The 25,579-nt window shown below is 36.1% G+C and overlaps 2 protein-coding genes across 3 annotated transcripts; one reads left to right on the forward strand and one right to left on the reverse strand.

Moving 5' to 3' along the window:
• The first annotated feature begins 245 nt into the window (after positions 1–245).
• On the forward strand, positions 246–10,204 carry rpain (RPA interacting protein). 2 transcript variants are annotated; one of them, XM_028807009.1, is made up of 8 exons: positions 246–294; positions 380–460; positions 2,041–2,229; positions 3,714–3,786; positions 5,838–5,952; positions 8,528–8,591; positions 9,583–9,711; positions 10,000–10,204. In XM_028807009.1, the coding sequence occupies exons 2-8, from the start codon at positions 389–391 to the stop codon at positions 10,027–10,029; spliced, it is 672 nt and encodes a 223-aa protein (XP_028662842.1). In that variant the 5' UTR covers positions 246–294; positions 380–388; the 3' UTR covers positions 10,030–10,204. The 2 variants fall into 2 exon arrangements, with proteins under 2 accessions (XP_028662842.1, XP_051786799.1); XM_051930839.1 differs by lacking the exon at positions 246–294 and having other exon boundaries at positions 303–460.
• Positions 10,205–13,813: 3,609 nt separating this feature from the next.
• c1qbp (complement component 1, q subcomponent binding protein) lies at positions 13,814–23,626 on the reverse strand. Its single transcript, XM_028807008.2, has 6 exons — positions 23,239–23,626; positions 22,600–22,750; positions 19,013–19,103; positions 18,207–18,302; positions 17,740–17,865; positions 13,814–14,532 (listed from the first exon to the last, which is right to left on the reverse strand). The coding sequence occupies exons 1-6, from the start codon at positions 23,498–23,500 to the stop codon at positions 14,383–14,385; spliced, it is 876 nt and encodes a 291-aa protein (XP_028662841.1). The 5' UTR covers positions 23,501–23,626; the 3' UTR covers positions 13,814–14,382.
• Positions 23,627–25,579: the final 1,953 nt, after the last annotated feature.

A 25,579-nucleotide genomic window follows, 5' to 3' on the forward strand; every position in this document is an offset into this window, starting at 1 on the left:
ATTTACATTTAGTAAAAATTATCATAGCATTAATTCATGATGATAATCCAAGTAAATGTGGTATATTTTTGTTTTTGTTGATTAATATGTGGAAAGTACAATGAGTTGCATGTAAATGTATAATAAGGTGCTATATAAATAAAGTTATTATTATTAAATCCACAAAGGCCAATTAAATCGAAAGTAAAAGCGCCTTATCTAAAAACAGAACACGTCGCTTATGTAAAACATATAAAAGCCTACAACACCCACAATGCACTGTGACAAGTGTTGCAGAATCTCTTCCGGCTAAAGGTAAAAGCTTTGCCGTCCGTGACACCACTCTTAAAATCCTGAAGTGGAAGTGGAACAGACGTGTTCTTTTTCTTTTTCTTTTTAGTGTTCAGGCATGGATACCTTCCAAAAGCATCGGTCACTGTATAAAGGAACAACTCCACCATGGAAGGAGACTTTTAGGAAGGTAAATATATTTTTTCAAACATTTTCGCGCAAATATAACGAAGTAGCCGCAACTTTGATTTTTTGGCTAGGTTAATATGACTGCAAGTTGTGGCATGTTTATTGCGCAGTAACTTTATCGGCGATATGGAATGCTGTTCTTAAGAGAATTAATGATTTCTGCTTGACTCTATCAATAATGTTTTACGTTAAAGTGACTCATTATGTCTGTATTGTTTATGGCTTGATCCCCTTATCAGGTGAAAGCTTAGCATGTGTTTTGTTACTGCTTACACCCACAAACATCTCCAGTCGTTTCAGAAAATTTCAGGACAAGACGATATTACGTAGAGTCCTCGGCGAGAAAACGGTCATTTCACTAATGACAGTATAAAATGTTTTGTTTTTTTTTTGTAATTGACATCGTTGTGGATAGTGGAGGTCATGCTGAGTTATTGTGCTGATGCCTCAGGTTAAAATTCCAGCCGTTGTGGTGCCAAATTCACCTCTCTAAAATTGACGGTATTGCAGCTACACTTATTAAATTTGTAGGGTCATCGTGTACAGGTGAGTAGGTGACTGCACATGAAATTTGAAGTGATTCTGACCTTTCAGTCTCTTGGGATTATTTCGCCAGGGGTGATATCGACATTTCTAAAATTCAATAGCAACTACTAGTCGAATACTATTGCCAAACCTAAATGCAGTAACACGCAAAATATACATAAATGTGATCTTACTTTCCCTATTGGTTCTCCTAATATTATGACAGAATCAATCAATCAATAGCACTTACCTATTTACCTTACAAAAGCTAAAACAATTTTTTTTGTCTTGGATGTCTCTCATACACGCGAAATGGGGGTGAGGAGGTCGGGTATTCAGCACGACATCTGCAACATTTTGCGAAGAAATATCACGTATTTATAATATGAACGGTGTTTCGTTGAACAAGTCTAGCTCTGTTATTCCTGCCCTTTAATTGTACTGATAACTTTTGTCCATAATAATTCAATTAAATGTTTGTTACTTTTTAAGTTTATGGGTCAGTTGTCTTTTTTTTGTTTTTTTTTGTGGTGACAGAACTTAAATATAAAAAAACTGATACTCCGAGGATGGAGCATTCACTGATGTCCTTGAGCAGAGTATTTGTGTGTGTGTGTGAGTGTGTGTTTCTTGCCTATTGCTACGAGCACGTAAATATAGGCAATTGTTTTGCAGGTTTAATAGACTTTTTCACTGTATTTGGACATAGTTTATATAAGTCTATATAGTCCTTGCCAGTAAATAGTTTTAAATTTTAAAATGCAAATACAAATTAGTTCAGCTTGTATTCAGCTATTTGTGCAGGTATTGAGAAACCAGTAGATATTAATATTTCAACATTGATTTGTGTCTTGAGCAAGCAAATTATATGTTTGGTTTTCCATCTGATTTATTTGAGTCATAGTGGTGATATGTGAAACATCCCAGAACTTTTTAGTATGTTCATTTATTTTGTTAAAAAATGTATAACTGTTAAGCATATTCTTAAACATGTCATAATTGTAAATGCTATTAACTTGAATTTTGCTCAGTCTTTGTCTCGCACATTATCTATAGCGCTGTGTTGAGCGTTTGAGGAGCAACCGAGCAAGGCTCCTGGATAAGTACAGGCAAATGGGTGAAAGCATGCCGTTCAGGACCTCTGGCTCGATCATGGTACAGGAAGTGATGGAAGTGGAATGGTCAGAACTTAAAGCAAATGGTAACAGACTTCCTTCACTGTGGCAAAAAGATTCCTTCAGAGATGTGAGTACTTTTATATCATAACATTTTTCAAACTGAATATTCAGAAACTGTTGAAGTGTTAAAGATATATCATTTAGTCATATGTGAATTTAAATAGTTGTGTGGGCAAATATGTAAACAGCTTTTTTTTTATTTAATTTTTAGAAATCTTTACATGTGTGTAACGTCTACAAAGTAATTTGTGTGAGGACCTGTTGCATGACATGTGAAGCCCTATCTTTTGTTTTGCTTTTAAATTGTACATTTTGTATAGGGTTGCATAAAAATACCTCTTGTGAATGTATATTGCTACATGTTATGTTTGGACTTCTTCTTTTGGCTGCTCCCGTTAGGGGTCGCCACAGCGGATCATCTTCTTCCATATCTTTCTGTCCTGCCTCTTCTTCTGTTACATCCATCACCTGCATGTCCTCTCTCACCACATCCATATACCCTTTCTTAGGACTTCCTCTTTTTCTCTTCCCTGGCAGCTCTATCCTTAGCATCCTTCTCCCTATTTAAAAAAAATCTATACAGTAGGTTAACGTGACTCTTTGATATTTCTGTGTTGTGTGGTTGAAAATGGTGATGTACTGTCTTGTGGAAAAAAAATTACAAGTACCCGGTACACAGTAGGCCAAGAAAGAAAACCTGGTTGTGTATTACTTTTTAGCTTAGAGTTGGGCATGTGGCTGACTTGCATACTGGCACACCTATTGTTTATGTGAAGAGTGGATGCTGCTTGTTGTAATCCCTGTTTAATGTCTTCTTCTGTAAATTGCAAGCAAGACATAAAAACATTTTCCATAGTATTTTTCTTCTGGTAATCTTAGTATTACTAGTTAATATTGTCAAAAAATTTCTTTTAAAGTTGTAAAAATAGACACATTTGGAATAAGCTTCTTGTTGTTGGGGAAGAGTCTTGTGTGTATGTGTCAGATTCCACTGCCATACGATAAATATGCAACAGAGAATATAAGACAGGACAAGTGACACGCTATAAACAGTCTGTCTTTTGTATACATGAATAGGCAGGAACAGTGAAGGTAACTGGTGTTGAAGGCAGAATTTTGCGATTGCATTATTATTTAGGTTTGAATTACACTCTGTGTGCTTTATAGATGCTTTTATCCTTTTCCTTCCACCCATTTTAAATATTATGTACCTTGTAGCCTTCTACACAATAACCTGAAACCTTCCTGATATTTAGAGCCAAAGGAAGGTATTAATCATGGTGTTGGCTATAGTTATTTTTTCTCATTATCAAAATTCATATTTTAAAAAAGAGTACTTACACCATTTTTAAATTTGAATTTTATTTATGTACATTAAAACATTAAAGACCAAATAAATGTATATTAAATGACATAGATGTCAGAATTAAAGGTTCATAAGTATAAGGGTCAAAGCATAGAACATGTACTTTTCTAACTTTTGTTTCTGTGGTAGTAATAATAATAATAATAGTAATAATGGAAAAATGTCATTGGCTTTATGATTTCCAGGTGTTGACAGTAATGAAAGAAGATGATGAGTTGTCTGTTTTGGAAGAAATTCAGAAGGAGCTTATCTCCCAAGGTCAGAGTTGTTTTACTTTAAAATCTTCAGCCTAAGCTTTAATTTGTTTCCAATTTTCAATTTCAATATTAAGATTCACTCTTTAGGCTTTAAATAAGAGACCAGCTACAAACAAGACCTGTACCCACTGTGACCTTTCAGGGATTTGCTTGAGTATTCAGAGCTAAGGAACAGCAGTGAAAGAGAAAAAAATATCTCAGTAATAGCTTTTATTTTTTCTATATTGTATTGTTCGTATCCCGTCTCCACTTGCATGTCTGGGAACCTCAGGAGTGTCTACCCTACAAAAATATAAGAGGTTAAACTGTAAATGTTATTCCAAAAAGGGAGAAATTACCTTCAGATTTTTTTTTAAATTGTTAGGCTCCTCAAACTATTGAAGTATGCATACGTATGGTCCATGTTTTGTCTCGATACATTTTTATATACCACTTATTCCAAATGTTTAGACAAGTTTATTGAATGTTACATTTGCAAACTATAGTCCTTGTCTTCAGAGTATCATTTTTAAGGTTAAGGAGCATCAAGTTTAGTCTACGAATGTGATTTGCATGTTTGGCAGCCTTTTTAAAAATTGGAGGCAAAAAAGTTTTTGAATGAAAGACCAGGTTTATACTTCACGCAACGCATGCTCCAGCGGATGCTCCTGCTATGCAAGTGTTTTACTGTTTATACTTGCGTGCGTACTTTACATAACTCTGGAAGAATCTAGCAGGTGGCAGTGCAAGATGATATCACAGTGAGAACAGGTTCGGCTTCGCTGTGTTGTGAATTGCATGGAACACCCATTAAATTCCGATGACACCTTATCTTTGTAAAGGATGTTTAATGATTAAATCCATCAATCCAGGGATGTGTCCATTCCAGCAAGCTATAGGCAGAAACAATCCTTAGACGGGGCATCAGCTTGTCGCAAGGTGAATACAAGCACTCACATACACTAGCGTCATTTTAGTGTCACCAAATCTGCAAATCTTTGGAAGGAAACCGGAGCACACTGTGGAATCCCAGCAGGAAAACATGTATACACCAAGCAAGGAACAACAGTGACGTGACTCCCTACGAGACAGCAGTGCTACCGCTCTGCCACTGTGTCACCCCCCCCATGTATGTAATTATTAACATTATTTATTATTTAAACGAAATTAACGATTTATCTGTAAAATGTAACATTCATACTTTAAAGCATTTCATCATGAAAGTGATATCAAGTATAAATCTAAGGATTCTAAATGTGCAGAGTTGGAATATCATACATTTAATGTGTTCCGTGTGGTGACCTATTGCTGTTTGCTGCTGCTGTCAGGTGAGGAGGAAGACCCAGAAATAAAAGACGGCACAGAAGATGGTATGTGAGACTTTTAAAATGTATCGTGTCATTACGATCGGGGAATATGTGACGCTTGAATAGAAAAGCACCACAAATGCATCTGTATGTCAGCATTTTGCTTCACCACATTGAACCATTCATTAAACATCAAAGAGCGCACATCGATCCCGTAGGATCCACATAGAGGCTCTCTGTCACATGTAGATAGCAAACAGAGACTCTAACGTCATGTTCTGACTTTTATCACACTGCGCCCCCCCACATCCCTACCCACACAAACACTTTTTGCTGGTACTGCAACTCGCGTATGCGCCGCGTTAATTTCTGAGAACCTGTTCAGAGGACGCATCAAATGAACACGTGGTAGCCATGATGTGTGCGTGTACATGTTCTGAGCATGAAGTATAAACAAGCCCTTAGAATTTAGCGATAACTTAAAAATTCCTAAAACAGTTGACCAGTTTTGCTTTACTAATCCATCCATCCATCCATTTTCCAACCCGCTGAATCCGAATACAGGGTCACGGGGGGGTCTGCTGGAGCCAGTCCCAGCCAACACAGGGCACAAAGCAGGAACCAATCCTGGGCAGGGTGCCAACCCACCGCAGTTTACTAATCCTGTTTTCTATATATTGTACAGTGAATTTTCTAGATCTCAAATACCGTTCTTTTTCCCCAATCTTATGTTAACATGTGTGATTTTTTTTTTTGTGCTTTATAGAGCAAGCTATAATTGAGGAGTATGAACGGAGTGTATTTTACGAAGAGCAGTGTTTAAATGCCATGGTGGAAGGAATGGATTCCAATGACAGTCTAATTTGTCCACTGTGTAGCAAGTGAGTACTCTTGCAAGTTTTCAGTGTATGAACCTGTGGAGCAGTTAAATATTTGGACATAATACCATTTATTGGAACAGTAATGCTTTTTTATTTAATTTAGTGATTCTTAACTTTTTTTTTAAAGCATGTCTTCTTCATTAGTGTAGTTCAGGTGCTATATAGAAATCTGTGCCTGTACTTATCAAGCTTCTCAGAATTGCACTAAAAGTCCCACTATGGTTGCAATTTCTCTTACCCCAGAGTAGGACATGAGAAGATGTTATGAAACTTCTACTGTCACTCCCAATGTTTGAGAATGAATGATGTAACAATTTTGTGGCACTCTGAGCTGCAAAATGGCACTCATGAAGCCGTTTTGTAGTTTCCTTGGAAATCATAGTGATGCTTTATAGTTCTGTTATTGACATTAAGGCTTCACCATGATGATGATGATAATATTAAACATGACGTGGTTACTTTCGAATAAAAAAAGAGAGTCAATGAAAATCTAAAGAAGTTAATTATCAGCAAAAACTGCTCACTAATTAAGAAAAGGGTTAAAATTAAAACTTGCAGCCCACCACTGCCGGAGTTGGGGACCCCTGCCCAGTTATCTTCTGCAAGGCTTCTACCTATTGGGTAAATATATAAACTTGCTTAATACCTCACTTGTTGTGAAGGTGTTCAAAGTTTGGTGTAAATTTGAGAAATGGATGCTTATAACATGCCCAAATCATCACTAGGATTGAAAAGAAAAGTTTAGTAAAGCTGTGTGAGGATTAGTATGCACTTTTGGAGTGAGAATGGTCAGTGTAGATGAAACATGGAGTAAAGCTAAAAAGAACAGAGATGTAAATGTGGAGCAAAAGGTAGAGGATGGTTAGATGATGTACCAAGATGGCGATGGAAGGAATGAGGCCCAGAGAGACAACAAAGAACACCTTGTTAAAAGTGGTTTCTCTTAATGTGGCACAAATTGGTCTCGCCCCAAAGGACTCAGGGACCACAGAGTGTGTAGAAAAAACATTTGGGAATAACTGGCTAATTCTAGAAAATAGCCATTAAACCAGTGATCATGATGACCCAAAGTGTTTAAAACTGACAGGTACCCTGCCAAAATGATAATACCATTTCTATTTTTGTTTTATTTGTCATGTTTTCTTTCTTAATTTTTTTTTCCCCCCACTACCTCTCTGTCCCTTAACCTATTTCTTGATGCTTATTTTTCCAAATCGTACAGGTACTATTGCTTTCTTGATAGTTTTTTTTTTTTTTTTTTTTTTTTACAGTCTTCTTCACCTGTGCATGAATCTGTCATTATCTGGCCTTTCTTCCTCGTATCGTCATCTTTATTAATTATGTCGTTTCCTTATTTGTGCGGTGTATCTTCCATATGTTGCCTTTAGTCTTATTTTCCAGTTTCTGGACAGCAGCACATTAACATAGTGGTTAGCACTCATTCCGCACATGTCCAGTTACTGTGGCATTTGCACACTCTTATAAGTGAGTTTTCTTTTACATCCCATCCCAGTGATGTGTATGTTAGTTAATTGGTGGCTCTCAATTTGTCTAAACGAGTGAATGTGGGCTTTGTGACACAAACGTTGTGTTTGCTTTGTGATTGTCTGGTGTTCCATAAATGTTTAATTCATGCTTTGTACTGATTCTGTCAGAATAGATGGATGTGTGTTTGTTTTGTGTTTATTTTTTTTATTTTTTTTTTTTTTTAAATATTCCTTTACAGTGCAAAAAAATAAGTTGTACCACAGAGCAATAATATCCATGAATTATATAAAACACCTTTATCTTTGCTATTGTACTTACAATTAATTAACTTATTATTTAACTGAAAACTTTAGTTTGTGCTCCATGAAAATATAATCCAATTCAATCCATGCAATATTTTTGAGGACCTATGGAATTTGAAAAAAATATGAATCAGATGTGTGGGATACTGTAGAGACCACCACCAACTTGAAGTTGCCAACACTGATGTAGAATGTGTACAATGCACAGGTATATTTGATTTTGTCAAGAAGGCTGTCCAATAGTCTCCATCAGCATTTGCCAGCTTCTATAGGTGCACAGCAGATTCCTTTCTTACTGGCTGCATATCATCCTGGTATTTAATGTGCTCACCTTAGATTAGAAAAGCACTGCAGAAAGTAGCGTAGCGATTCTAGAGTATTAGTGGTGCAAAGCTCCATTTTATGCAAGGCATGTATGAGAAATGATACTTAGAGAGGCCAACAATGTTATTAAAGATCCCTGCCATCCTGCAGTCCGGTGGCACTTGCACCAATAGATTTAGCAGATAATATTCAACCACATGGGTAAGGAATACACCAGGTAATCGGGTTTGTTTCCTTTCAAGTAAAATCAAATTATCTGTTTTAATGTGGTTCTTGTTTATCAAGGTTTAATAACATCTTGTTTACCAAGTAGTGATGTGTTGTATGTTTGTCAATTGTGTAACTCTCCAGACAAGTAAGCTGTTACTGCTCTATGTGGAAAATGTATAAATAAGATTCTTATTTTATCGTTTATACCTGATAACCACTTTTAACTTGTTTACCATTTGTTTTTTCTTTAGGAATCACTTGACCATTACCAGTCAGTTTATTTCTTGTCGATGTGGAACTTATATCAACACTCAAGTAAGTGCCATTTTCAGTATATTTAATGCAACTTGTCACGGACTCAAGTTTCCTAGGCTCTGCAAAAATTATATATTTTCCATATTTAATGCAGAAATAAAAAATCTTGTCACAACTTGATCTGTCGTAACTTTACTTGCAACCTGACCTGTCAGTATATTAATTATTTCTGTAGTTTATCTGTTTTAAAAGACTTGTTTGACTAGACGAAATCTATATAACAAGTGTTGACCTTAATATCATGGATCAATGGTCCTAGTGATTATAAGCTTTTATTCCAGCAGGTTTCTTAATTGAATGTCAATTATTGCTGCCAAGCCAACATATTTTTTTGGTGTTCATCTTAACTTATATAGATTGCTTTTTTTTTTTTTTTTTTTATATATATATATATATATATATATATATATATATATATATATATATATATATATATATATATATATATATATACCTGAAGCCACAAGTTTTATTTGCTTCTTACCATTCTGTTGATTAATCATGAGATGCAAGTACTTGTAAGAATGTGTACAGCAGTTTGTCAGTTAAATTTGTTTCATTTATTTTCAATAAATTTGCAAAAATGTTTTCTCATCGTCATTCTGGGATATTGAGTGCTGCTTGGGTGGTGAATTTAGATGATTTTAGCACAGGGCTGCAACATAACATGAAAAGCGAAGGTGTCTGAATGCTTCCTCAATGTGCTGTATTAGATTTGTGTATTGAGTGAATAGAAGAAAAAGCCAGCAAGACCAAGAGTTTAAATAGTAGCTTTCTTTTACAGCAAGAACTTCTTTTTAATTAAGAAGGTAGAGCAAAAATCTCATCAAGGGAGACCTTGTCTTTAATTCAAGAGCCTGGCTTCTGTCTGAAAATTCTTCTACTGAGATAGTTTGTGGCCCAGCCTAACTTTTTAAATCTGCCCGTGCACATTTTAAAATATGAAACCTTATATTAATGAATTACTTATGGCCACGGCTTTTATGTTCAGAACAGAAACATCACAAAGGCGGAGATCCGCTGCCAGCTTGAGAGCCGGGTCAATGAACATTGTGAGCTGTGTCCCCATCCTCCGATGTTCTTTGTAGAAGGATCATTCAGTCTGCTAATGTGTTGTCAAGTGAGTAACTGTGCTGTTTGGGTTATTTTTCTTAAGATATATATTTTTTTTTTGTTTTATTCCAAGTATGGTGATTAACGTGTAGTTAGTTTAACCACAGATGAAGGTGACAGTGCTTACAATGGCACAAAAACCACTTGGAATGTCACGTCATTTTAATCACATTTGTTTTCTCTAAGTGTTATGGCAAAGTGAGATTTTTAGACATCACATAATTTGCATATTTAAGAGATGACACTAGTCATAATTTATTTTTGATACTGTGTAATTTTTAATATCTGCCCATAGGGTTGTGATCATCTGGCTGTCATTGTTTAATAAACGAAGAAGGAATGGCTTTTGTGGAAGGGTTACCTCTCTTTGATACACTGAAGATTTTCTTCAGATTCTTCCAAATCTAAATACTTTTTCGTTATTATAATTTGGCAGAAAATATTTATTTTTATATTCAATTTGAAATGTTACCTTTGTAATAAAGTATCTTATCTAAACATCTTGGCTGGCTTTACAATATTCTTCTCATGTGGCCCAATGATAAATGACAGAATTTAAGTAGTTGTGAATCTCAAATGACATTTTGGGAGGATAGTGTGGCTTTTCTGTCTTCCATTATGAAACAGGCTTTTAACTAGCTTATTTTAAATCTTCCAAAAAAAAGGGATTGTATTTATTTTTTTGCAAGTTCTTATTTAATGTTCAATTATGTCAATTGGTCATTTTCTAACCTGCTTTGTCTTGAACAGGATCTACTTTTTTTTTTTTTTTTTTTTTTTAAGGTGAGGGTTGAGGAGTTTGAGAACCACAGTGCAATATGCTAATAAAATCGAGAAGGTTTCTGTACCTCTCATAATGCATTCATACCACTGATTTGTTTAAATGCTTACAGCCCTTTTCATAGTTATATTTCAGAATGGTTGTATAAAACATTTGTAGTGATTTACTACTCGTATAGTGGAAGCACCAAAATGTTTACTCATGCAGTATTTTTAAGAAAAACAAAAAAGACACCTGCCTCAGGACTGTAGGGAAGGCTAACATATCACTTTGTGAATTGAGTATGAGCCATCAAACCTTTGCAGTCTGATTCTTCATTTAAAGCTCCCTACACTTTCTTTTGAAAAGGATTCTGATATTTTAGCTTCTTTTCTGTATCACCACCAAAGTTTTAAAAATAAATAAATAAATAAAAAGTGAATGGAGCACAATAGTGTTTCCACATGACTTAACAGCCTGCCTTTTAGTAACCATTTGTAATTGACATGGTTTTGTATTTGGCCATTCTCACTTGTAATGTTTGCTCTCTCTGATGTGTTGCATGTGTTTGAGTTTAGTGTCTCCCAGAAGTAATGAACTGTTTTAGAAAGCATGTGGTCTAATCTCAATCCACACCACTGCTGAAGCTCATGCAAAAGCTGATGCAACAGGCACATTTTGGGCATTTTAATAGTGCTTTGATTTGGTGTCTGCAACTTTTCCAACTCTGACACTTGTGGCATTCATTTTAAAAGAGTAATATAATCAACAAATTTATTTTTCCACCAAATCCTAAAGAAAAAAAAAAGCAGGCTGGCTGACAATTAATATAGATCTGTGTATAGATTTTTAAATTAAGGTAAAAGTTGAAAATAGACTATAGAAGCCAACTAAAAGAGCAAAATGGTGTATGATTATATTTTGTGACTACTTCCAAGGAATATCTGGGAAGTAAACCTGCCTTGAGTGTCAGGTGCAGTTTATAAGTAGGCTGTAGACATGGCTTTTACGCAGCACCGTGATAATTATGCAAAAATTAGTCTTGGAATTCCTATGGCTTGCAACAAAAACTTAAATTGCTTAAATTCAGTAAGTAAGCATCATCACTAATGATTTCTTCAGAATCAGTTAAGATGTTTGCAAATGTACAGGAATGGTGTAAATAATTGTTTTGTATGCAACTATAATACATTGACCAGAATTACCACTAAATGTACCATAATTTGTTATGTTAAATAAGTAAATTATGGACTTGTGCAAAAGTTTTGGCACCACCCAAGGGAAAAATATTTTTAAAGCTTCGGGGGTGGGGTTTACTTTCTCAAAAACACTATATAACATTTGAATAAATACAAATGATCATTCATGCAATAAAATCTATTGTATGTTACAAAATGTTTATATACTATGGATGCTAATCACAACCCTGGTGTGGTTCCGAACCCCCATCTTAGGGCAACCCTACCACTCCATGTATCTATAAAATGACACCAACAGCACCCCTGTGTCAAACAACTGTAGTTAGCTGAGCCACATGTGCCAGTGGTGATGTTTAGCATATATGGGATGATAAATTGGATGGTAATCGAAAATACCCATTTCTATACATCTCAGATTCAATGCGTTAAGATGACCCATTTTACCAGAGAAAGATCACTGTCCACAAGCAATAGCAAACTAATCTACATTTTCAAGATGTATTCAAACACTCAAAATCTAAAGAAGCTGGGCAACAGTGATGTCAAAAAAAAACACTGGAATACCTGTTCACTTTCTAAAAGGGGACAGGGAAATTCAGTGAAATGCTTGCTTGTGTCTTGAACTAATGTGTACTCTGATTATAAAAACAAGTCTTAAAAGAAATGGTCTGCAACTAAGAAACTATTCTTGTGGAAATTCAACAAGCACAAGGTTTTGTACTACACAAAAGACCATAATAAAGTATGGAGCAACAACCAGAGGAACAATGACTCCAAATGTGACAGTTTTGGATCACAATGACAACAGCATAGCAGAACAAAAATACACAGATTCCAGTCTGCATTCTCTCATGAGGCATGGTGGTGGCTTTGTCATGAGCTGGAGGTGCTTTGCAGCCTGTGCTATAGGCGGTTGGGCAAAAATTGCTGGAACAAGGACTGCTGAGAAAGGTAAGTAGATTCTGATCTATCATGTTGTACCTTTAGGAAAATTACTTACTAGCAAAAAATAACACAACCTCTAGACCAACTGTAAACACAAGACCTACTTCGAGCAGGTGGCTGCAGATGGAAGACTACCAGATTAGATTGTCCCAACCCCAAGCAGTGAATGGAACATACAAGAAGGTACAGGATAGAAAACAAAAGTAAAAAAAGTTATGGCAGTGTTCATAAGAAACTTAGAAACATCACAAGACTAGTTGGGGGGGGATTAAATCAGTGGATCAAAGCTAATTGGTTCAGATATGCATTTTAAGGGAGACCACACAATACTGACTTGTTTTAAAAACAACGTTCATTTTTATTGTTTCTTTCAAAAAGCTGTTGTACATGGTGAAGCTTCATGCAACCAATTTCACTGGGCATATCACAGCGGTTTGGTCGTATAGTGCCATATCATGCATCAATTTCACTATTTGTGCCAACATCTAATGTCCATTTAACATTGTCCTCACTGTTGCTTGATTTTAAGCAATGATTCAGTTTCCGTTTGTGCTAAAACTGTCTTTATGGCTTTTTGTTTGCCATTACTTATGAATATTGATGAATTACAGTAGTACTACCATGAAGTGGCAGAAAGCATCAGATTTTTTTTTTGGCAGCATAATGTGATTTCATCTACTAGATGACAGCAAAATACTGTCCCAAGAGTTGTTCAGGCATAACATTACATGTGACTCCCCATAATTGCATAGAATTCTGAACCCAAGGCACATTCAGGGTTAACACCAAAAAGGTAACTCACTTAAATGTCTTGTGTTGTACATTTTTCACAGTATTAATCATTTCCATCCCTTTTAGTGGTTTAACTATTTAGCAAATGGTAAATAAAGTGCCATCTACATTCATAGCACATTTTGCAAGTAAGTAATAAACTGGCACTGAGATTTCTTTAAGTTTGTTATTTCAGATATCCACATTAAAACAGCATCTTTGTTACTGGCATGTTTGTAAAACAAAACAGGTCTTTTCACTAGACATCTCCCTATATTCGATGGGCAGTTCTTATTTTTAAGTTATGTGATATGATTCCTTCAAAATATAGATTCCTAAGAAGCAAAAATTGCCATGGATGTTTGTAAAACAAACGTAAACTGCACCACTAACTTTGCAGAGTTCTGCATAAAAAATGTCTATGGTACACTTAATTTTTCACAAGACAGATTTTATTATTAAATCCACTGTTGATCGAATAGAATAGCAGATGTTCACCTGGAATACAAGATCAATTTATTCAGAAGTTACAATCCAATCATTTATCCCCCAGTACAAAATCTTTAAGCAGAACTGACACTACTCTGTTTAGAGAGCAAGTGTGGTGATATCATTGCTTAAATCTGCTTGCACTGAAGAGCAGGAAATAGTACCAATAGCCCATGTCATGTCTTTCCAGAAAGAGTTAGGATTTTACAAATGGCCTACAAAGTATACCTTACATTTTAAATACTGTATTTAAATACAAACAAAAAAAATTTAATAAACCCTAACCCCCAGAAATTGACAGTCAAATTGTCAGAACTCCAGGAAACACAAAACAAAGTCCTGAATGATTTCCTCACAGTTAGGAACAAGATCGGGCTTTGAGCCATTTTACAAATTAAACATTTAGGCAATAAGCAGTTCTGGTTCCTTAGCATACAGTGCTAATTTTCAGTTCTGCTTGGTTAAATGGAGAAAACAATGGTAAATTGCTTGAGAAGGACTATATTACTTGGAGTTAGTTACACTTGACAAATCTGTTCAACTCTTCCAGGAACTTGATATACTCCTGGTGCTCCAGAGCTGTGCTCAGTTCTACCAGTTCATCTGCAAAAGTGTTGTCAACTCCTCGGTCAGCTAGGAAATCCATAAGGTGATCATACAAAGCCTAGGAACCACAATATAAAAAGTTTTAATTTGGCACATAATGCAGTATACAAGATTTGTAGAGAACACACAATACAATCCAAAAGTTGTAAAATTATGGAACAAGATGCTTACAAATTTTACTTTTCCACAATGGTGTAATAAATAAATATATTATAGGAGCGATCTATTTTTCTGGTGGTGTTCTCTCAGAGACAACTGAATTTCTATGGTCATATAACATTAATGAATATCAATTTTTATATACGTGGCAGGTCTGAATTTCACTCTGGGTGAAAGTATAAAAAGTATAAGTATAAAAAAAACGTGGCTATGAAAGAGCAAATCTCCTTTTGGCGTATGTTTATTCTCAGAAGTCCTATTTGTAATGAATCCCAATCCTCTTGTTAAAATAATCAAAACCTAAGGCAGGTTAACTTGTACTGCATATGCAGTGTAAATTCAAAATGAATAAAAAGGTGCTGTGCAGCTTCTCTTCTTGAAAGCTGACAGAATAAATGCAGTTCTAGTTACAGGACATTCATGCGCAAGACTAGTTAAGTGCAAAAAGTGTATAGATATAACTTCTTTAAACTGAAAAATATCTAAGAATTGTATACTTTTTCAGAATCTGGAATAGTTTGAAAGAGTTTTGATTGGATACAGTCCTGGATATCCCATTGGGAGTATTTTGCAAGTCTCCTGCAAGTGCGACAGCCCTACAGTTACTTAAAAGAAGATAACTCGCTTAAGGGCAATGTTGGGGTTAGAGAGATGTGCTGCTGGGGGCACAAAAAACACAAATACTGAATGTGTTATGCTTGTGTGTATCCAATGCCTGATTCATACCCAAGGTGTGTAAAATGCAAAGTACACATTTTGAATACATTTGTTTTCCCCAATATCATACGATATACAAAGGATACTCAAATATGACAGCTTCTAATAATTTTTAAAAAGGCAGTCAAGCTTCATACAATTTAGGATGGGTGTGATTATTGTGCATCCTCTTTAAAATGCAGGAGGCCTGCAAATAATGATGTGGTTTTACAAGGAAAACGTACCACCAGCTGTGCAATCAGATGTAAATACAGAAAATACTATATTATAAAAAAAAAATCTTAGAAGGAGACGATACGTGATTTTCTCGTAGACACTAGAAAGGCAGTGAGACAAAATGATCAACACACAGCTCAGCAGCAAGCCAGCAGCACTGATCCGACCTCATCTCCTTAGCATGCAATCAGACCCCCCCACCCCCCTTCACAACGCGAGTGGCAGAGACGTGAAGTGGCTGGCATGTAGTGCGCCCCAGTGGTGGTGGGAGTGGTTAGCGAGCAATAAAATGAATCACAATTTCTTGCTGCTCAATCCAACATGTTGCCTTTTATTATAATTTAAACAGTCCACAGCAAACTGTCACTGTTGACATCAGACATTATGGCAATTTTAAAAATGGATTATACAGTGGGGCAAAAAAATATTTAGTCAGCCACCAATTGTGCAAGTTCTCCCACTTAAAAAGATGAGAAAGGCCTGTAATTTTCATCATAGGTATACCTCAACTATGAGAGACAAAATGAGAAAAAAAATCCAGAAAATCACATTGTCTGATTTTTAAAGAATTTATTTGCAAATTATTGTGGAAAATAAGTATTTGGTCACCTACAAACAGCAAGATTTCTGGCTCTAACAGACCTGTAACTTCTTCTGTAAGAGGCTCCTCTGTCCTCCACTCGTTACCTGTATTAATGGCACCTGTTTGAACTCGTTATCAATATAAAAGACACCTGTCCACAACCTCAAACAGTCACACTCCAGACTCCACTATGGCCAAGACCAAAGAGCTGTCAAGGGACACCAGAAACAAAATTGTAGACCTGTACCAGGCTGGGAAGACTGAATCTGCAATAGGTAAGCAGCTTGGTGTGAAGAAATCAACTGTGGGAGCAATTATTAGAAAATGGAAGACATACAAGACCACTGATAATCTCCCTCGATCTGGGGCTCCATGCAAGCTCTCACCCAGTGTGGTCAAAATGATCACAAGAACGGTGAGCAAAAATCCCAGAACCACACAGGGGGACCTAGTGAATGAACTGCAGAGAGCTGGGACCAAAGTAACAAAGGCTACCATCAGTAACACACTACGCCGCCAGGGACTCAAATCCTGCAGTGCCAGATGTGTCCCCCTGCTTAAGCCAGTACATGTGCAGGCCCATCTGAAGTTTGCAAGAGAGCATTTGGATGATCCAGAAGAGGATTGGGAGAATGTCATATGCTCAGATGAAAAAAACTCTACTTGTCGTGTCTGGAGGAGAAAGAATGCTGAGTTGCATCCAAAGAACACTATACCTACTGTAAAGCATGAGGGTGGAAACATCATGCTTTGGGGCTGTTTTTCTGCAAAGGGACCAGGACGACTGATCCGTGTAAAGGAAAGAATGAATGGGGCCATGTATCGTCAGATTTTGAGTGAAAACCTCCTTCCATCAGCAAGGGCACTGAAGATAAAACGTGGCTGGGTCTTTCAGCATGACAATGATCCCAAACACACCGCCCGGGTAACAAAGGAGTGGCTTCGTAAGAAGCATTTCAAGGTCCTGGAGTGGCTTAGCCAGTCTCCAGATCTCAACTCCATAGAAAATCTTTGGAGGGAGTTGAAAGTCCATGTTGCCCAGCGACAGCCCCAAAACATCACTGCTCTAGAGGAGATCTGCATGGAGGAATGGGCCAAAATACCAGCAACAGTTTGTGAAAACCTTGTGAAGACTTAACAGAAAACATTTGACCTCTGTCATTGCCAACAAAGGGTATATAACAAAGTACTGAGATGAACTTTTGTTATTGACCAAATACTTTTTTTCCACCATAATTTGCAAATAAATTCTTCAAAAAATCAGACAATGTGATTTTCTGGATTTTTTTTCTCATTTTGTCTCTCATAGTTGAGGTATACCTATGATGAAAATTACAGGCCTCTCTCACCTTTTTAAGTGGGAGAACTTGCACAATTGGTGGCTGACTAAATACTTTTTTGCCCCACTGTATGTGGGGTTAAAATGTGGAACTACTTCACGTACAATTCTAAACAATAATCTCTTCATAAAATATAATGTGAATGTAACTGTCTTATTCTGACTTATAAAAGATAAGCCTGACATATATTTAAACTTCAAATCCACATCACCCATTACATTCCCATAGATGTACCGTAATTTGCACTTACCCAGTCAAGTGAATCAGTGGTCAGTGTGTAGCTGGTTTCCTTCCAGTCAGATTCTCCAGTAGGCTGAAAGCTGACCTCTCTAATGGTAAAAATATCACTCTCCTCTTCTTCCTCACCATGGCCAACCTGAAACACACTGAATATTTTATTTCTATACATGACATCTTTATATGTCTATCAGAGAAAGGAACATTTTACTGTAACTTGAGAATTAACTTTGTGCAGTGCTTTACAAATACTTGTTGCACAAGTAATACTCAAATTCTGACATTTATTTTGCCGTCAGTATAAGCATTTCAAATTGCCTTAGTCTTACTATAAAAGCTTGTAAGACTACTGAGTTGAAAAAGCATCAGTCATATTTTTAACTAAATACAAATATTTTTTCACCCTAACTTTTATTATAATCTAATTTTACACAGTTTACTAGTCTACATAAGAGACAAACAGAAATAAATAAAACTTACCTCATCTTCAGGGAAATGACAATCAAAAACCAAAGACTGATTTGTGGCCTGCTTTGTTACCTCTACCACAAAGTTGGGAGTTGAAACAATTTCAGGCTGAAGAGAAAGGGAGACATACCAAGAAAAGCGGTAAAGAGGACAATTAATATGTTAATGATAATCCTAGATTACATTGACAATGAACACATCTGACTGATGAGTTACTGCAATATCAACAGGCATGAAAGTTTACATTCAATGATGATGGGCCTTTTTCAAAAGGTCAAAATATTCCTGCACATTTATAGAGTGTGCAGTATTAGAATGTCTGAGTTCACCATACATGACCTTATCTCCCATCTAAAATAATAACTAGCTAATGGATAATCTTCCTCAATTATTATTAGACCATAGAGATCTTGGAGACCCACTGGTTACTACCAATTCACTTTATTCAATTCATATACCCGTTTTTGAGTCACAGTTCAGTTTGATTTTCAGATTTACAGAGAGAGTTCTAAGGGTGAAAAAATTTACTATACAAATATTGTATTGGCAAGTATGTTTCTACTACCTAAAACTTTCCCAAAAGATTTAATTCAATTACAAGCTCTGTACATAAACCCTCACAGCACTAACATTAATATGATAAAACCAGTCTGAAATATCATCATTGAAAAGCAGAAATATAGACGGCGATGTTAGACAATGAGCAACCTACTACTTTATATCAGAAATTTTAGAAATGACCATTACTTGCAGTAACTTTCAAACCACATTAAAAATTTTAATTCTGCCCAACTGAAAACAAGAGGTTCAGATCTCACCTCATTGTCAGGATTCTTCTGACTGTCTTGGGTTTCCTCTTCGTCAAATGATGGCGGAATGCTGTTGTTGATATTAAATGAAACCGAAATTCTGGAAAAGATGCCCATAAATAGTTACTTGTGAGAAAACATTTGATATGTTACAATATTTAGTTATACAACTAATTTAAAAAATAAACATTACTAACTCCAAAAAACCCAAAATAATTTATTACATATTAGAGTGCATCATTAATTTTTGTTTAACAAATTACTTTTGTCCCATGACTTGCTATCATACTGTTGTTAAAGGAGACAAAACTAATTTGTGCAGTCAAATACAAAGTGACTTTTTTTTTTTTTATTTGTGCAGAAATTCCCGAAAATTAAAGTGATATCAACAAGCTTAGAGTATTAAACCAGACTTGTCATTTTTCTATTATTCAACACAGCAGTTTCAACAAAATCAAACCTATCCTAAAAACAGCCAAACATCTACTCAAATTCATGTAAACTATAGGTAAACAGCTAACATAATTTAAAGTAAAAAGTTCTATAATTGGATGACTAACATTTTTAATTATTTTTTGTTAGTTGCAGCTACAATAAAAAACAATTTTGTGCACTGTATCATTTGACTAATGTGCACATCTGCAGTAAGTTCTTTCTGACGCTCAGGAAGATGAAACCTTCAACATGTCCTACTGACCTGTTGCCAACATCATTAATGTTAAAATCTTTTGAGTTGTGTAGGTCCGTGCCTTTTGAATATCATAAATTGCTCCTTGAGATCTGGTGTGGTTCCATCGTATTTTAAACATGCTGTAATTCAACCGTTGTTGAAAAAATCTAATTCTGATCCCTCTATTTTGAGTAATTACAGGCCAATTTCAAAACTACCTTTTATTGCCAAAGTTTTGGAAAAGGTGGTTGAACAGCAACTTTGTGCCTTCTTAGAAAAGCAGCGGTCCTTTGATTCTTTTCAATCTGGTTTTTGGAGGCGACATTCTACAGAAGCAGCTCTTCTAAAAGTTTTTAATGATCTTTTAATTGCTGATGCAGGCATGTGCTCTGTGCTTGTGCTGTTAGATCTTACCGCAGCTTTTGATATGGTGGACCATCGGATCTTAATTAATAGATTAGAGCTGTTAGGTGTCTCTGGCTCTGCTTTGGACTGGTTCTCCTCATATTTATCAAATAGGAGTTTTTCAGTAGGTGTGGCTGGCTTTTCATCCGACTCTGCTCCTTTGACATGTGGAGTGCCACAGGGCTCGGTTCTTGGACCTATACTTTTCTCTCTATATATTCTTCCCCTATCACAGATTCTTAACTCTTTTGAGGACATCTCGTATCATCTATATACAGATGATATACAGCTTTACTTTTCATTTAAGCCTAACCAAATTAATACTTTGGTCACATTGGTTGATTGTCTGTCTCAGGTTAATGACTGGCTTAGTAGTAATTATCTACAGTTGAATTCAGGAAAAACTGAGGTACTAATTGTTGCTCCTCCTGTTCTTCATTCTGAGATCAGTTTAAAATTATCTTCTGTCTCTTCTGTTATTAAGTCAATTCTACGTAACCTTGGGGTTATTTTTGACCAGTCCCTGACACTTGATGAATATGTAAGGTCAGTCAGCCATTCGGGTTTCTTTCATTTAAGAAATCTCTCAAAACTAAGAAATGTTGTTTCAAAATCAGAATTGGAGATGCTTGTTCATTCTGTTATTTCTTCACGGCTTGATTACTGTAATGCTCTCTTTACAGGTTTGAGCAAGTCCTCTCTCTCACGCCTTCAGTTAGTTCAAAATGCAGCTGCCAGACTCATAACTCGTGCCAGCCGGAGTGATCATATCTCCCCCATTTTGCACACATTGCACTGGCTCCCAGTGTTTTATAGGATTAATTTTAAAATTTTGGTACTTACTTACAGAGCTTTGCATGGACAAGCACCTGAGTACCTAACCAGCCTGCTCCAACACCATACAGCTTGCCGGACTTTAAGATCTGGGCAACAGAGCCTTCTCGTTGTCCCACGCACTCGGCTAAAAACCCGTGGGGATCATGCCTTTCAGTCTGTGGCACCAAGACTATGGAATGGCCTGCCTTATGGTTTGCGTGGAGTCGAGTCTCTTAATTCTTTTAAAAAACAACTAAAAACATTTCTTTTTAAACAAGCTTTTAATAAGTGCTGAATAGTCCCAGTTTGTTTATTCATTGTTTTTAATGGTTTTGTTTTTAAATGTTGTGTTTGTACTGTATTTGCTGTTCAGCACTCTGTGACCTTTTGTCTGTGAAGGGCGCTATATAAATAAATAAACTAAACTAAAGTAATCCTTATTTCCATCCCAAGTGACAGACTTAACTCTTTAAAATTTTTCATGGTTCTTTACTGAGAAATACATATTATTTTCTGTGTTGTATCTTGTATTATTGAGTCTTTTTTACTCTTATGTACTAATATTTAAATGTTATTTGTGTGCACTGGAGAGAAAAGCCAACATTTTGTGAGTGTGGACATTTTTTTTTTTTTTTTAAACGGGTTTCTTACTTCAAGTTTGATCAGACAAGCTGCAGTAGACTGTAACTGAACTGTGAACTTTGTTTCCCCCTCTGTGAATTTAAAATTTTACTCATGGATATTATATACATGCAGCAATGGTCTTTGGGAATCAAATCAGCATTATAGCTTGATTTATTAATGCTAGGTGAAAAAGTGCAGATTATTTTTTTGTTTCAGTTTGTAACTCACATGAAAACCCTAAAATCAAAGCCCATGTAGAAAGCCAGACACTGTAGATGATATGATGTTTTGTACATGCTTTAATAATCTAAGCTTTTAGGCCAGGCTGTTTATTATCATAGTAGTAATCCAATTATATGTGTGTAAAATCATGGGGTCTGAAACCCCACATGGAAAGAATGGCATAAAGGACAATTTTCCCAAAGCTATAAAGGATATCCCATCCATATGGATGGCAGATCTGCCATCTATGTGGCAGCCCGAGATCCGATTAGAGCCGCTAGACAATGCAAAATTGTCCTCATGCAGATGCATCTTTTGGTACTACTCAACTCAACTTTCATATCCTTAGTGAAAGTATTTTTTTTCTACTAATTTGTTGTATGACGCTTTTTGCCTTTAAAACCTGGGTGTATGTTTTTAAGGGCTTTATATTCAGACTTTGCTACGACTCATATTTTAATAAATGCTACTTTGCATTTCTGTACTTTGTCTGCATATCTTGAGTGACTGAAGTAATAAATACAGGACAGCTGGGGTGAGCACAGTTCCATTTCTCTCCCACGGGGTTACAAGCTGAAGGCAGCATGGGAAGAAGTAAAGCTCTGTTGATGAGGACCTATGCTAGCGAATGCCTACCGTGGACACCAAAGGTGCAGTAGGCTGTGCAAGCACCACTCAAAGCCACTGTATACCCATCTAGTGAGCCCTGTTCACCCTATGGGAATACACTTGGTAGCACAAAAAAGCAAGCACAACAAAGAAGTAAAATATACTTGTTACAACTGGCACAGAAAATCAAAAAAAGACAGTGATCCCTTCAGTGTTAATTGAATGGACAACAGTTTATAAAAACACTCACTTTTCTCCTCCAACGTGTCGTACAATCTTGGCTTCTGTCCCATTCAGTTCCAGCTCCCAGCCACCTGACATCTTGGGAAGGGATTTATGCTTTTGGATCTTGCGCTCCTCTTTAATCTCGTCAGACAGGAATTCTGCAAAGGCTTTGTCTCCTACCCAACAAAGTTTGACAACAGCGTGAAATATGCGTCTCTGGATAATGCAAAGTACTGTACATCTGAATTACTAATAAAATGATAAATAATAAATCCATTTTACAAATACACTTTTATCAAACTCGCGGAAAGATGATGTTTCTAAGATGAAACTCATTGTTAAAGAATCATTCTCAAATAACAAGTGGATGGAGACAAAGACAACTAAAGACAGGCCGCATTACCAATGTACACAAATTTAATCTATAAAAAGTTTTTATTTTTAAATAACAGAAGATCTACCTGGTCCTTTTTAATAGGCACAGTTAACATGGCTTCGTGTTTATGGCAGTCAAACCTATTGACCTTGTGTCTTTTATTGCCGGCATTCTACTCTCAAAGTTACAAATAAATTATTTTTACAAACAAATCATTAGAAATTATTAACACAGAGATGCTGAAAACCAATACAAGTAAAACCAATTCAATCAGTAAATCTTCGTTACCTTCCGTGTGTAATCCACCGCAGCCGCACGATAAATGTGGAGTCCCCCGTGTTGAGCCAAGCAGTCCCTGTCTGGGACCAGCCGTGGAGCCGCTGCTACACAGCATCCAGATTGTGCGTGTGAAAGGCCATACTGCAGGCGGGCAAGGTGCGATGAGGGCTGGCCGGAGTTGTTCCAGTCCCCGGCACGTTGACGAAATTGGGGCTGTTTTGGATGTGAGCCGGCCCGCAGCATACAATGCGCGACTGAAACACTTCAGCATTCTTTCCCGTTTCACCGAACGCCGAAAATATGATGACAAAAATCCGTACTGCAGTACAGCTGTACTAGGAACGCACTCCACACAACCCCTTCAGAACACACGTGTGGAAGAAAAGGACACTCTGCCCTCCCAGCTTCACGATGAACTCCCACCTCTGACCTAGCAATGACGCAGCTGGACGAGGACTTAGGAAGACGGGGCACGTAACGACCTGGCGAACTCGTGTAACAAAATCATTTGTGAACGACTTCACTTTCTGAATACCATTCGGAAGGCTTTTATTTGGAAGAAAAAAAAAGAATCTTTCACAGATCGGAGGAGGTCAGTGACGTAATAAAAGTGCGCCGCCGCTACACTCAATTAGAACTCCAAGAAGCATTTCAAACCGTATTTATGTATCCATTTTAGTTGTTCTGGCGTCAGACTAAAAAAAATTACATGCGCACAAAAAGAGGCCTGTTATGTGCATACATATTTGTAAAAGGAAACTAGACGAAAGAGCGTACGTATATTTTGGGCAACTCTCACTCATCCGTACGCAAAAGAGAAAATGGGGAAACGAGGACACCCACGATCAAGAAGGGAAACGCAGCTGAATGGCGACTCAGGCGCGCAGCAGTGCATATCACCGAGCGTCGACGTGACAAACGTATTAAACCTCAAAAGTGATGACAATGATGTACAGACTCTATTGCAGTTGCTATTTAGGAGGGCCAAGACTGAAAAATAAACAACGAGGTTGTCCACTTTACTTACATAATTTAAGTTAATGTAACTTAAAATATGTGTGTTGATATTATGTTGCTTTTTCTAGTTATCCTCCGTAATGAAAGGATAAGTGACTGTGTATGTGTCCGGTTGCAATGTCTCAGTCATTCCAACAGATGATGCATCAGAAACATTTACACTGCTTTTACGAATCCCTCACCAAATGGCATGTAACAGAGGAATACCCATTGCATTTGTCATTCCAACAGATGGTGCATCACAAACATTTGTAGTCATGCATTTTATGACAACAAATGTTTGTAATGCACCATCTGTTGGAACAATACATACAGTGCATTTTTTCTTTTACTAAATACATTCAAGTAGATGAACATGAACACTGAGGTTTGCATTGATTACTTAGATTTTAACCCATCTTAGATGGGTAGCACAAATAGTATGGACATAATTCTCTTAAATGTCATATTAACACAGTTATATCAAACCATAAATTATTTTCTTTTAACAGAAGTCTAATCAGCTTCTGGGCTTCTTGTCTTTGCTCACCTGTTTTATGTTAATCTTAATCAAAATGACAACTTTTTAATACTCAACACATGGTATGCTTATTTTCATAGTACACGGTCAAATTAAGTTAATTTAACTCCAAATAAACACATTTTATGTATGTGACTATCATGTATTTGTATAAAAATCCTCCCTTTTTGTAGACCTGTGGTCCCAGGGATCCCCATACCTTTGTACATTTAGAAAAAAAGTTTAAGACTTTTAGTAAATTGATTTTTTTCTGAAAGCCATGGGTTAATTATGATAGTTTCTTTTGATGCACTGGTAAGATGTTGCCCACCCTATGTCAGAAAAACATCTTTTCGTTGTCTCCTATACAACAGAATTCTTAGTTTAAGTTGAACTGTTTATATTTTTTATTTATCACTTTGAAAATGATCTGTAAAAAGATTTAACAAATGAAAATGAATCAAGTATGATAGAAAACCTAAATACGTAATAGCTAAGTAACTCAGTGATGTGCATTTTCTTAAAAAGGATAGGAAACAAATTATTAAAATGTTATATTTTATTGATCGAGTCATGTTGGTTTAGTATAATTCATTTAACAGAACATGAAAAAAGTTAATTTTACATAAAATGTTGTTTCAGTATAGATTAAGTATTTTAAGCATAATTAAATAATTTCTGATAAAACAATTTTATTATGTGCAACGGATGTTTTTTTTTTATTTTAATCAAACATGCCATTTTCTTCAGTTAATGTTGCATATTTGCACTAAAGAACTGTTCTGTTTTTATTTTTTTCGTCAGTTTATATTGGCTACCTTTTGTCATTTCCTA

This window comes from Erpetoichthys calabaricus, chromosome 8 (genome assembly GCF_900747795.2).
Source record: "Erpetoichthys calabaricus chromosome 8, fErpCal1.3, whole genome shotgun sequence".
In the NCBI taxonomy this organism is placed as follows: Eukaryota; Metazoa; Chordata; class Cladistia; order Polypteriformes; family Polypteridae; genus Erpetoichthys; species Erpetoichthys calabaricus.